General features: G+C 42.6%; 1 protein-coding gene across 1 annotated transcript in view; it reads left to right on the top strand.

Moving 5' to 3' along the window:
* The window catches only part of raver2 (ribonucleoprotein, PTB-binding 2), an 86,595-nt gene that overhangs the window by 23,668 nt on the left and 48,964 nt on the right, over window positions 1–13,963 (top strand). Inside the window, exons 3-4 of the mRNA XM_061078738.1 lie at window positions 9,857–10,164; window positions 11,110–11,274. Coding sequence (XP_060934721.1) covers window positions 9,857–10,164; window positions 11,110–11,274 — 473 coding nt within the window. The remainder of the gene's footprint in view (window positions 1–9,856; window positions 10,165–11,109; window positions 11,275–13,963) is intronic.

The following is a 13,963-nucleotide window of genomic DNA, read 5'->3' on the forward strand; positions in this document are numbered from 1 at the left end:
TCATTGCGCTCTCTTCTTTCTTTCTTTCTTCCATCACTTCCTCCCCTCACTTCCTTCCCTCTTTCTCTTCTCTCCGTCATCATCTGTCCACCTGTCTCCTTGTGAATCACCAAATGCAAATCAGCACAGGCCACGCAAATATGATGTGGCTGTTATCTTTGATCACACACACACACACACACACACACACACACACACACACGCACACACACACACACACAGGCCCTGTTATTGTACCTTTTGAACTCTCGCTGTGAATATGTCACATCGTGTTTCATGTTTGTGAGTGTTTCAATTTTGTGCGTATCCTCTATTTTCAAATTCTCAGATTTTTATTGGGCCAGGTGCACTATGGGGAGCTAATGAAGTGATAGCTACCCCTCCATGCACATGCCTCAGCTTGTTAAAAAAAATAAAGATGATGATGATGATTGTCATGGATCTGGTTTCTCTGCTGGTTCTCACCAACGTTACTGTTCCTCGGTGCTTTGCTCATTACAAAGCGACTGTCGATAATGGTCCTGGAAAGTCCAGAGGCTGCCTCATCGTTCCTGCTGAAAGCAGTGACTGATTTGGAATATTCTCTTGTCCTGTGTTGATGCTCCAAAGCTACTTCTGGAATTATTCCTTGAATGTTGTTGCCGTGAGACAGATCAGCCCCCCCGACTTGCTTTTGGGCAACGGGACCGACTGAGGATGTAGAAAACGACATGTTGAACGTGATCCACACACTGAGGCACACTGTCTTATCTGTGGCTCACACCAGTGCACAGGAAAAGTGCACAATTTGTAAACACAGAGACACACACACACACACAAACACACACACACAGCTGGTCTGAAGGTAGCGTTCATCAAAAGAGGAAGTACATCTTGTGTGGATATGTTTTGAATATTCATATCACTGTTTGTTACATTTTCTTTTGGTGTGATGGTACATGCTTGTGTGTGCGTGTGTGTGTGTGTGTGTGTGTGTGTGTGTTTGTGTGTGTGTGTGTGTGTGTGTGTTTACAAACTATGCACTTTTCATGTGCATTGGTGTGTTTAATTGCGTTCAATGTGTTAATTCAAGCATCAAACCTTCATCAGTTTATCACGAGAGACGTTTTTTTATTCTTTCTTGAATCTTTGCCTCTTTGAAGCTCATGTCCTTTCTGATCACAAGCGGCTGGTTTCACTGCCGTTCATCGTGTTCCAGGTGTAATTGTCGAGAGAGACATCTTCACAGGTGCATGTTCATGGTTTCACATTGAAGATTACATCACATTGATTAATCATGTTTATTAAACCAGGAAAAGATAGAAGGAGTGTCCAAACTTACACATTCAGAGTTCTTGTGTAATCCGACCTGTGTCAAACTGTGCCAAAGATATTCTTAACTACCTTTTGGTAATATAAATAATAATTTTAGTTTTTTTATCTTCTCATTCAAGCAGCAACAGGAGGATGTTCAGCTTGTTGCGATTGAACTTTTCTGCTCAAAAAGTAAACAGTTAATCGAATAAACGGATTCTCTTCATCAGGTTGTGGTGACATGTTTTTAAATACATGTTAATTGATTGATAATCAGAACACAATGGTAGTTGTATGGATGTTGCCTTCAGCTGATAAATAGAGAGAAGTGACAGCAGAATAAGTACAGTGAAGACAGAGAAGGACGGAGATAGGAAGGGAGACAATGAGGAAATATTTCGAGGAGAAGGAGGTGTGAATGAGTTGATGGACAGAAGATGACAGGTGGAAATTCCTCCAAAATTACAGCTTGTGTGTTTGAAGGGAGACAAAAAAGAAAGAAAGAAAGAAACAGGAGAGGGATGGAGTGAATTTCTGGATGAATCACTATAGAGTAGGATCAGCTTCATTGGATTTTGATTATTTTTGTTATTGATTTAAATGTAAATCAGCGGGACCCTCAGCAGAAATGTAAGTTTCCAAGTGTAAACAACGAAAAATATGCAAGCGCACAATTACAGTTGGGTTGTGTTAATCGATGCATGGTTTTTTTTATTGTGAAATGTTTGGAAGAGGGACGGAGTGGCTGTTTGAACAATGTAGCCGTGGGCGGGTTTGAGTGGGCGGCCTGTTGAAGAGAAGCCGAGTGTTAGATCCACTCAACGCTGCCTCTCATCCATCTCATCCATCTCATCTATCTCATCCATCTATCCATTCCTCCATCTCTCCATCCATCTGTCCGTCACACACCCACCCAACAACCTCATATTCCTCTCCATAACCACTTGAATATACAAAAAGGATTCTGTGTCCATGCGTTGTCTTCTACTCCTAAATATGAATACATTCCACCTGTAAAACTGCTCATTTTTAACATAATCTTCTGGACTTTGTACTTTTAACTTCAGACATGAAGACAGGAGTGATTGCATGTGTTGTGTAGAACTCTAGTTCTGAGGTAACACTGTGGTCATCTTTTACATCCCCAGGAGAGGATCAATCAAGTTTTAAACTATGTTTTGTAACTTGAATATAACGATTACCATTTAACACTAACGGCGTGTTCTAGGTTTAGGTTTGATCAGTAGTTTCTTTATTAAAACAATGGGAATAAAATGGCATTTGGACTTAAGAGCAATTCCAACTTACAAAAACGCAAGACTGAAAAAAATTGACATCTAGAAAACGCAGACTTCAAGATGTATTTCACCATTTGACACAATAAATGCGGCAGTTAGGCAATTAAAGAAAATAACACCTATATGTATTTTACAATCATTATAATCTATGACAGGACACTGAAGTCCTCTTGAGGGTTCTTGAGAATGTGAAACCTGGAGGGCTGTGGGGGGGGGGCAGGGGCTGATGGATGGAAACGGTGGGAGCCCGAGAGACGAGGAGCGGAATCAAGAGGAGGTGATGATGGAGAGGAGAGTGTGGGAGGGCCGGTGTTCGAGGAGACAAAGGGCTCGGAGGATGAGAGGAGCGCTGGGGAGCGAGCTGAGGATGAGGGAGGAGGAAGAGGGAGGAGGATGAGGGAGGAGGAAGAGGGAGGATGAGGAGGGAGGAGGAAGCAGCTCCTCTGAAGTGTTTACTGGTGTGGCTGCTGGAGCAGAGAGGAATAAATCCACACATGCAAAGGAGAGTGATGGTTTATTGGTTCGACACAACCGAGAGGCACAATCAGGGATTTGTCACACCTGATTTAGAGTGTGTGTGTGTGGGTGTGTGTTATATGTTGCTGATTGTGTCTCACCACAGGTCCTTGAAGATTTCAGTAGCTTTTCAAATGAGATCGTGAACATTTCTCCATTCTGTACCTGGTGTTGGTTTCCCTCTCGGACGATGCACATGTCTGGACGATCTTTCAGGTCGAGGCCGGGATCTGAGGATTTATACCATGTGCAGCTATGATGATTCAGAGGAGTGATCTCATTGGTGTGTGTCTGTGTGTGTGTGTGTGTGTGAGAGAGGTTGATAAATACAGAAAGAGCAACAGATCAGAGGGAACTCATCCCTCCTGGCCTGTCACTGCTGCCTTACACACACACTCACACAAACACACACACGCACACACACACGCACACACGCACGCACGCACGCACACACACACACAAACACACACACACACACACACACACACAGATAATACAACCTCAGTTCAGGTTGAAAATTGCAATGATGATGTAATTTCTAAACACCGTCCTCGGCTCCACTTTTCCGTCTCTTCTGCCGTTTCATCTCTGAAGCAAATGTGAATCTTTGACATCATTACTCAAAACATCTTCTCACCTTTAGCAGAGATGAGGATCCTTGAAACGTATAAATTATAACAGGATGGCCCGTAAAGTGTGAAGGTATCACAGAAAGAAAAAGTAAAGAGGACTTCCAGGTTTCCTCCGGGTGAAAACTTTCATTTAAATACTGGCTTTGGATCAAATGGATCATAGGTTAAAGATGTATATAGATTTTTTTGAAAATAAAGGTTTAGGTATCTATTTGTATAAGAGGCCCAGGGTCAATTTAAGAACTGGAAACGTCACGACGGTCCAGCAGCTCTGTTCTGTGAACTGTACCTGGCAGTGCAGTGAGTGAAATGCTGAAGTTAAAATGCTAACTTGATCTAAAGGACAACGCTAACTTGATAACATTTAGCACGTATTGAATATATCATATTCACCTTCCTAGCGCTAACCGAGCTGCTGCCACTGAGCAGAACTACACAACAGTTCCCTTTTGAAACCAAGTTTAAATTCACTACTACGAATTTCTGTTCCGATCCGCACAAAATTGATAAAACTCAGCTGATGAAATATTTCTTTTTAATATAAATCGATTTTTGTTTTGACGTAAGGCGTTGATGTGAGTGTAAGACAGAAATCACCTTGCTGACCTCAGAGTTCTTGCTTATAGCTAAATGACTCTAGTTTGGACCAATCAGGCTCCTGTGGGGAAAGTGTTAAGTTTGACGACAATGAGAAGCGACTGTTCTCTAACAACAGTGATGGCTCCTGAAGAGGTCAGAGTACATGTGTGGTTATAGTATCAGAACTGGAAAGTATTTCCTCATTGAAAGGAGGACGAAGAACTGACACTGAAGGGAATTTTTTCTCGATGGAAAAAGATGCTTCCGCTCGTCTTCCAACTGCCTTCGGCGCCCGTGACAGACAGATGGTTCCTCCAATCACTGGCCAAGTGGGTTTTTTACAAAGCTCCAACCCTTTTCCAAGTTTTCTGAATGTAGCTTTCGCAGATGGTTCTGTGTGACGGACCATCTGCCGCGTTAGATTAACATGAACGTGTCATTAACCCATTAGCATGCCCTGTCGTTGATATTTGGTTCTAAACCAAAGTGATGGGCAGACATGATGACCTGATGATGGCGCTACATGAAAAGTCACAGAGAGTTTTACAAATCCTCTTGTGGAGAAAATGCTTTTGTGAAACCAAATTTCATAACAATCTCTCAAACTGTTGTTTAGATGTTTAAACATAAACTCTATACAGTTTATAAAATATAAATGGACGACACGTCTCTACGGCCATCTCCTACATGAGATGTCATTTTAACCGCAGAACTATCTAAAATAATAGGAACCATCTTTTGAGTAAAAAATATTGAACTCGTGCTTTGGGTGGTTTGCTCCGTATCCCATCCACTAACACGGAGAAGGTATCGTTAATTACCTATACTGCCACCAGCCACTAGGGGAGGATCGAGACACTTTGGCCTCACTTTTTGCCATGTTGTATATAGTCTCAATAGTTTCATAGTGGTACTGCAGGACAAGTAAGGGATCACTAAAGTCAGGGTTATTTGTGGAGATAAAAGTTGTAATCCTTAAATTATTATAATGGGAAACAGTCTTGAATGTTAAACTACATTGAATCTTATTTAAAATACAAAAAATGCACATCGTATTGCTGCACGTTTGTTTCTGTATTTTTATAAGTCTCTGTGTAGCTGAAGGTTTTTACTTTAACTTGATATGAATATAAGAATATTTATATAAACAGATAGCTGTCATTTCACAAAAGCTGTTAAGATGACAACCAATGTGGACTGAACTTCTTTAGCATTTCCACCTGAGACGTTCATCTCGGACTCGGGGGCTGAGATGAAACGACGGGACCACCTTGCGCTCATCACGACGACCGGCCCCCCTCGAGTTCCCCGGCTCTGCTGAGTCGTTTGGAACTCCCCTGTTTTTAATTAACTCCTTCAACAGGGAGCGTGGCAGCAGAATTGCAGCCTCCGAGGAGATTCTCTTTTCTTTTCCTGCGCCCCTTCACTCGCCTCAAAGGAAACACGGGGAATAATCGACACGTTCTGAAAGCCATAATTAAAACGTCAGGACTTTTGTGTACCCCCCCACCCCCTCCCACCCTCTATGTTTTCTCCTTTTCATTATTTATCTTTTTTGACATAGTTCACTCGGCGTAGCCCACGCACTGATTACCAGGCTGTGAATTATGAGATTATTTTTTAAGCTATTGAAGAGTCTTCGAGTTCTCCCTTTCACTGCCGGAGAAAGAACTGAGCAGGATTTGACGTCAGCCCCCGCTTGTCGGTCTGCATTGTATCATTAGAGGTAATAGAAAGAGAAAGAGAGAGAGAGAGAGAGAGAGAGCTTTAGCATTAAACCCAAACCATATTCCGTCCATTCCCTCCTAATGTCTATGTTAGGTAGCATACTTAGCGGGTTAAAACTGGATTAGGCTCCCAGCTTAGTGTAAGATATCAATTACAGAGTGTGTGTGTGTAATAGATTTGGGTGGAGGCGGCATTCGAATGGAGATGTAGAAACTGGGAGAGAAGTAGTCAGAGCGGAGTAAGGTGGGAAGAGGAGGCACAGAGAGACAATCGAGAGAGAGAGAGAGAGATCAATAGAGCTAGAGAAGTGCTGGAGGCTGATGGATGGAGATCCAGAGAGGTGGGGAGAGTTTCTCTGTGTTTGAGCTCCATCCTGACCTTGCATTAGATCTGCCTACAGTCATGTTCTCACTGCAGAGGAACAAGGCGGCCGTGGAGCAGATGTCCCAGTGGTTGCACTTTTCAACCCTTTTTGTTTTCACTGATATGTTCCAACCTGAGCCGCACATACAACTTGTGTCTTGTGTGACTGTAGAAACAGAGAAACAGTTCGGAATGTGGTTTGTGTTGTTTTTTTAAACTGAAAGACTGTGGACATTGTGTCTGTCAGGTATGTTAATATGCTCTCTGATGTAGGATAAAAAATCGGTCACTGTCCAGCAGCTTTTAGGTCACCTCTAAATCTCCTCTCTGCTTTACATCTGTCGCAGTTGCACCTGAATATTAAAAGAATGTACGTATGGTTCTATATTGTGAGCAGATTGTCCACAATTGCTTTCATTACCGACAGATTTGGGTAAAAATGAGCAACAACGATCTTGATGAATCATTGAGATCATTGTGTTTTTGCAAATTAAGAATCTTTGTGTTTTGGACGTAGACCATAATGACGGAGAACGGCCACCAGGGGGGTGATCAAAGCGATTTGGCTTCTCTTTTGGGCAGTGAAGTGAAAACTCATCTCTCAGTTTGCATTGGTTTGGCTGCAGACACCATATTTTTTGTAAGATTGCTCGTCATGATGATTTCTGGCTCGGTGGCTCCGAGTAGCAGAGACACCAGCTGCCACAGATTCCATCTGAATAACTCAACAATAACTCAGTTATTTGAAGGTCTGGTACCAGAAAGCTTTCTGATTCTGTTTGACGAACGCTTTGTGTCAAACATGGAACCTGGTGTCACATGGCGTTGCTTTAGTTTATGGTGTTTATGATGATTTACGGCCTGGAGCAGAATCCGGTATGAATCATATCCCCCATCATTTGCTGTTTCCGGAGGTCGTTCTCCACATCTGACCACAGCATATGTTCACATCGACACACAGCAATATGCACGTATACATACAGCTTATGCAGATTGAGGCGTGTGGGCTGTAAAATGACCTGTTGTTTAGAGCTTGGTCTGAAATAGCTAAAAAAAATAAATGCCGGATGCCGCCCACTTTGTGTATAGAAGGAATCACATTTGCATACCTGTCTGATTTTTCACACTCACGAAGGCGTATAATGGTTCCAGATACCCAGGGGGTCTGAAGCCCCCCAACAGAGGTCAATCCCCCAAACAGCACATCTACTGTCAGTTCACAATAACATAATAAATGCAAATCATGTCTTTTGGAAGCAGGTTCGATTTTTTATGAATAAATATATCAATATTATTTTATATTCCCTGTATATTCTGTGTATCCTATGATCCATGGTGTTTATCACTATCTTTTACTTTTTAATACCAACTTAACTCTTTAAACTTTATATTTAAATACATACTGGTTTTTAAAGAGAGTTTTCTCAGTAGTTGAGGACTAAACTTTGGATTTCTGCTCACTGCTACAGTGGCTGCTGGATTTGGCTTCTCTACCTTTTCTCATCGCCCTTAATGGAAAACAAGAGCTTCGATTGATACTCGACTTCTCCTCCACACGCCAGTTTGCAGGCTTTCACTGTCACTTCAACCCGCAGCACCATTTTCCAGACACAAAAATAGGATACTTAAAACGACCATCATGATATTCAAGAGTTTAAACTCTCAAAGGCTGCCTCTGCCTCCTCGTTACTGACCATGTCTATAAATATCCTCTGAAAACACTGCAGCTCATGTGTGTTATCGTACCGATGTGGGTGGAACGAGGTTTTTAAATCAAACACACTGCTACATGTAATTCTGACTTGATGAGCAGGTTTTATGTCGAGTGATTACAGCGATTGCCACACTCCACTTTGCACCGTGCTGGGTTCTATAGTTTCCTCAGTAGCAGCCTATTCATACGTTACTGGAGTAGACATGTACAATATATAGCTTGTGCATACAACATTTATATAGACTGAAAAGTGAAGCCAATGGGGAAGTGCCTCAGACCTGTTTTCTCTCAAATAACCAGTAGAGGGTCAGTTTCAAAAGAAGTCTATGGGAAAAATGACGCTACTTCTCACTTGATGTATAACGTCACCAAACATAGTCAAAAACAACTTGTCATTAACAAGTCTTCTTCAATACATCATGATGTCTATTCTGTAAATTAATTTTAACATTGCTCACAGTCAGGCTCCACCCCCCTTTGACTGTAGCATGAATCAGTAATTCACTTTCTAAGTTTTTGCACCTCAACACATTTTAACTGCATCTCTGTGGACCTCAGAAGTTGTTTCTCGGTAAAGAACAGCATTTTTATTTGCATGTTTCTTTGCTTTAGTCTTGATCACAGACTGTTGTTCTTTCTGCAGCAGAGTTGTCAGATGTTTAGAATTCAAATGAGGCCTTTTCTTCTCTTAGCGGTTAAGGTGCCAGAAGTTGCTGGTGTTATTTTTTTTTTTTTTACTGAATGCAAAGTCTCAGCTATGTCTAGCAAATAGCATAAAATATCAAAACCTCCTCAGTAGACTTACATGACATATAGAAGGCTTATCTAAAAACAAAACCTGAGCAAGACTGACAGCCTCTACACAGCTGCTAACCTCTGGTGCTTCATGGGACTAGAGAGGAAGGAAGGGTCGTTTGAACACAGCTGAGGTTTTCAGTTTCAAAAAGGGAGAAATCAACTTCTGGGAAGAAACACCAGAAAAGAAACACACAAATCTGTCGAAGAGCGTTTTCAATTTGAAATGTGACACCAAATACACAAATATTATCAAAAACAATGCCAACAATAAACCTAAAAAATATTGATTTTCAGTCAGTGGTCTTTAAAAAATCGACTTCATTTACAAAAAATACTAACAATACAAATGACTAGGAATGACTCAAACAGGCACATAACTGAATTAGGAAGTTGAATTAGTTTATAATTGGCTCCTCTTAGTAAATTAGAAAAGCCCTTTATTTGCTTCCTGCTACCTGCAGTGTTGTGTTGTTTTCCTGATATATTTCAGTCAGATTGTTGTTTTACATGAGACAAGGTGTGTATCTGTGTGTGTGTCACAGTGGATTCCCCCTACATAGTGGCTCCCTATTGGCTCTCTAGCTAATGTGTTGTATTTCTCTCTGTGTATCTGTCTCCGTCTTTATGACTGTCTGTCTGTCTGTGACTTTGCTTGTCGTCTTCTCTTTACACCTCATTTTTCTGTCACTTCACCACACGCGGCTTCTCCTTTATTTTCTTTGCTTTTCATGTCGCTTGTGTCGTGCTTGTTCTTTGACTGTGTGTCTCTTTCATCCGGCATTTCCCCACCCACCGCTTCCTGCCCCTTTTTGAATGTCTGCTTTAAATGTATGTCTGTTTGAGTCGTCCCCACGTCCATTTATGTCCGTCCATCTCTTGTCTCCGTCTGTGTTCCCCCCCCCCTCGTCGCTGTCTCCATATTGCCCCTCCTCCAGCCTTTGTGACTTTGCTGAACGGGGACCAGGCTCAGGATGCCATCCGCTCCCTCCACCACAGCACTGTCCGAGGACGCCTGATCAACGTCACCTTGCAGCCCACCGACTCGCTGCTGTGCCTCACCAACCTGCCGCACACCTTCACCGCCCAGCAGCTGGAGGAGCTGGTGCGTGCCTACGGGAACATCGAGCGCTCCTTCCTGGTGTACAGCGAGCTGACGGGCCACTCCAAGGGATACGGGTTCGTGGAATACATGAAGAAGGACTCGGCTTCACGGGCCCGATCTGAGCTGCTGGGCCGACCGATGGTACGTTAACAAACAGCCGTTAAAATGATGTCTTCATGTTTAAGCATCTCAAGGAGAACCTTTGTTTCTTTTCTCATTATTATTAAGGACATTTTAGTTTGCACAGTCTCCTGGACCCAATGAAAGGTCTTCCCCTCCTCCAGCTTGTATTTATAAGCCCGAACATCCTCTTGGTTGATCAAAATAAGCCTTTCATAGACTTATCAATATGCGTTCATGTTTGGCAATGTGCTCAGATACTTATTATCCAAAATGATCAATTAAGAAACTAGGATGACACTCAGTCGAGTAAACACCTCCACCATGACAGCCCCCCCAACGAAAACCATATTTAAATTCACAAAATCTGGATTTTTGTTGGGATTTGCACCAAATTAAACACACCCATAAACATCAGTCCCATAAATATGATCAGGATCCATAAGTTACAGTGAATTAATACAAATGGCGTTTGATAAAACCTTCTTGGGAATCATTACCAATTTAAATTTTGATGTATAGGTTTTCAGATGTATAGGCCTATATATAGAGGGTTAAGGGCAGTAATTGTGATTTGTGACTATGGGATCTACAAATTAAATTTGATTGATTGATATGTCTGGAGAAAAAATTCTCCCAAATATCGATATTTAAACTGAACCGCCGGCCTGTCATTATCTAAAGACACCCGTGCAGAATGAGAAATGACACATTTGATGATTGGTCTTCATATTAAGTTTTTTACTTCTATAAAACTCTGATGAAACTTGTAATCAGCATCGTGGCTGATGAAACTGACAATTCATGGGAGAAGAGATCATCAGTAGAATTAAGAAGATGAATATCAAATCTGATGTTAAGCCATTCTATCCAAATGGAGAATTTAGAGTGAACTGGTGATGTAGTGTAGGAGTGTGAGGTCAGTTGAGGACCGTAAATATTTACATGTATCACACGACTCTGCAGGGCGACCGCTCACTGATGGTTCAGTGGATGGACGTCAACCAGCTGAGCCAGGAGGAGAACCTGCACTCCAGGTGTCTGTGTATAGACCGACTGCCGCTGGACCTCTGCGACTCGGAGGAACTGACCCAGCTCTTCTCTGAAACCTACAAACCCGTCTTCTGCCAGGTCAGCTTCTACTTCTCTCTCTTTAGAGTAATAACCGCCTAACACGATTGTGACAAGGCCTTTAGTTTTCACACGTTTTTGCAAGCGGGAGCCCATCTGCTAAATGCATGTTTCCACAAGGTCCCGGCTCATTGAACACGTCTGAGACCGAGCTTTGAGATAAATGTTCCCAAACTCTTCTATTTCTTTGTCATGTTCTCAGTTCTTCATTGGCTGCTTTCTTGTCTGGACATTTTCCTGAACTTTTCCAATTGGGCTGTATGTGAGAACGTCTGTGTTCGATGCTTGAGGACATTTTCAGAAACTTCTCGAGTCCGAGTGAGCCCATGTGAGAATACAGCAGGAACACATGTATTATTTGGTGTATTCACAGATTCAACTTCACAGCGAGCGAGTGGACATGTTGGGACGTGTGAAAGGAAGAAAATAAATATCTCAAGAAAAAGAAGTGTCACAAGACGCAGAGAAAGGAAAGGCGATGAGATTCAAGAGCTTCTGGCTTTTGTGTGCAATGGGAATGGATAGAATAAACCTTCACTCCCAGGACAAATGACTCTGCTGTAGACACAGGTTTTTATATCTGGTTTTTAATTAACCACATATATCCTCTAAATTTGTTCAGGTCTGAATTTAATAGAAGCTTCAAAGCAAATATGACTCCTTGACACTGTCGCACAAACTCCTTTCAATGATCTGTGCTCCATCGGTTCAGACTCACCTCCTCGCCCTGCCCACTGAACGCCACCAGGGAGAGGTGCTGATATAAAATTCAGGGGTCACCGTCCCTATTGGCCGACCTGGCACCATCACCTGGCAACTGTTTCCATGGTGAGGTGTGGCGGCTGTGACCCCCGCCCCACCCTTCATCTCCCTCCCTCCCTCCCTCCGTCCCGCTCGGCCTCTTCCTCCACTCGCTCAGCTGTGTTTGGATCCACCCTGCTCCGTAGAACACCGTCTCCACCCTCACATTAGACATTACTCAGTGTGGGTGCGTCATCTCTTCCATTTCCACTTTTAGCTCCACCTCTCTGCCCCACTCCCTCGTAGAAATCAATACGCCCACATCATCGCGGTCCCATGATGCTTGGTGGGTGTTTAGCTCATGTTGCTTCGCTGTTGCAGAGCCAGCAGGCTTTGACCTATGGGTCGGTGTTTTCTCTCTTCTGTACGGTACAGCGAGCGCCTCAGAACGTGGATTTGTATCACTGCACCTCCAAGTGATTCCTGAAGCACAAAGCTTATGAAACCTTGTGACACCGGTGGAAAAAAAGATAGATGGACGGGATATGTGGAAAAATAAAAGAGTCACTGTATTATTTACTAACTGTGTGGGACAGTGCACCAGAGCACTTCCAACCGTGACTGCTGCCTCGGGCTGTGGGGGCTTGAGTAATAGTCAGGGGATCCTCTTGGTCTCCAGGCTCATAACACGACAGGTGCTAAATCTCCTGGTGATCCATCCAGCGGTGGTAAGAGATTTAGACCAAAGGTGGTGTGATACACCAGCATTGCTATCTGAATTTATCAAGTTTATAAATTCATCATGTCCCATTCATTATGGTTGTTTTGACCCAATCCAATTTATTTATATAGTATAAGAAGAGCTACATCTATAAATTGTTATTTGCTCATCCAAGAAAAATAGCAATTGGTGTGTTTGTGTGTGTGTGTGTGTGTGTGTGTGTGTGTTGGCCGAGTGTTAAAGGAATAAAATCTAGGTTAAAGGTAAAAACATTAATTCAATTCAAATTCCTTTGTATTCCAGAGAGCACTGACTGAGAACTGTGTATTTATTTATGCAGAGTTGTTTTAAACCTGCCTGTTTGTTTGGCCTGTGCTGACGCCGGTTGCTGTTTTCTTTCTAAAAACTGTTAAAGTGAAGACCAGCTGCAGGACTCAGTCCACAGAAACCTGAAGCTGCACCGCCGCTGCTCCGTTTAGTTTAATTCTGGTGAAAGTCAAATCAGAACGCAGAACGTCGTCACGCCAACGCCGTTGTTATGATTGACGTCTCTTACGTTGAGTCCAAGCCGCTGCTTCTGCAAAGTGTGAAGTCGATTAGATGAATTGTTCTCCAGATACGTGAGCCACAGACAGATATTTCTGGAAAGATGTTCTCCCATATCATCATCATCATTTTCTTTCATAAATTTAATAAGAAAAATATCAGGTTATGGTGTAATATTTTGACGTTGGTGCTCTCAGCTCTAGTATGGACATTATGAAGTTGATATACGTCTCTTTCCAGGCTCAGGAATTAGAACGAATCGTCCACTAATCAGAAAATCAGTGGTTTGATCCCTGACTGTATAAATAATCTCCATTTACCATTTAACTGTTTAACAGAGCTTTACACCATTGTACATAACATTCATATACCATCTATATTTAATACTGTTCAGTATTTAATAGTAACGTGCACATGTCTACACGCAGACACACTTCTAACACTTTTAAATCCCAGGAGCCAATCAGAGGCCAGTGTCAGATACAGATACGTTAGACGTGCACTGCTCATGGACACAAAGAGAGGATGTTGCGTCATCGTTTGTTTCGAGATAACTTGTCTCCGATCGTCAGTCGACAGTCGTCCGCCTCTGTCTCTCTTACATTAAGCCGTGGTGCACGTAGGTAAACCTCAGCCCTCTTGTCACTTTTCCTCTGTTCGGAGTGCACTTAACCTGTGGCC

This window comes from Limanda limanda, chromosome 9, assembly GCF_963576545.1.
Source record: "Limanda limanda chromosome 9, fLimLim1.1, whole genome shotgun sequence".
Classification (NCBI taxonomy): domain Eukaryota; kingdom Metazoa; phylum Chordata; class Actinopteri; order Pleuronectiformes; family Pleuronectidae; genus Limanda; species Limanda limanda.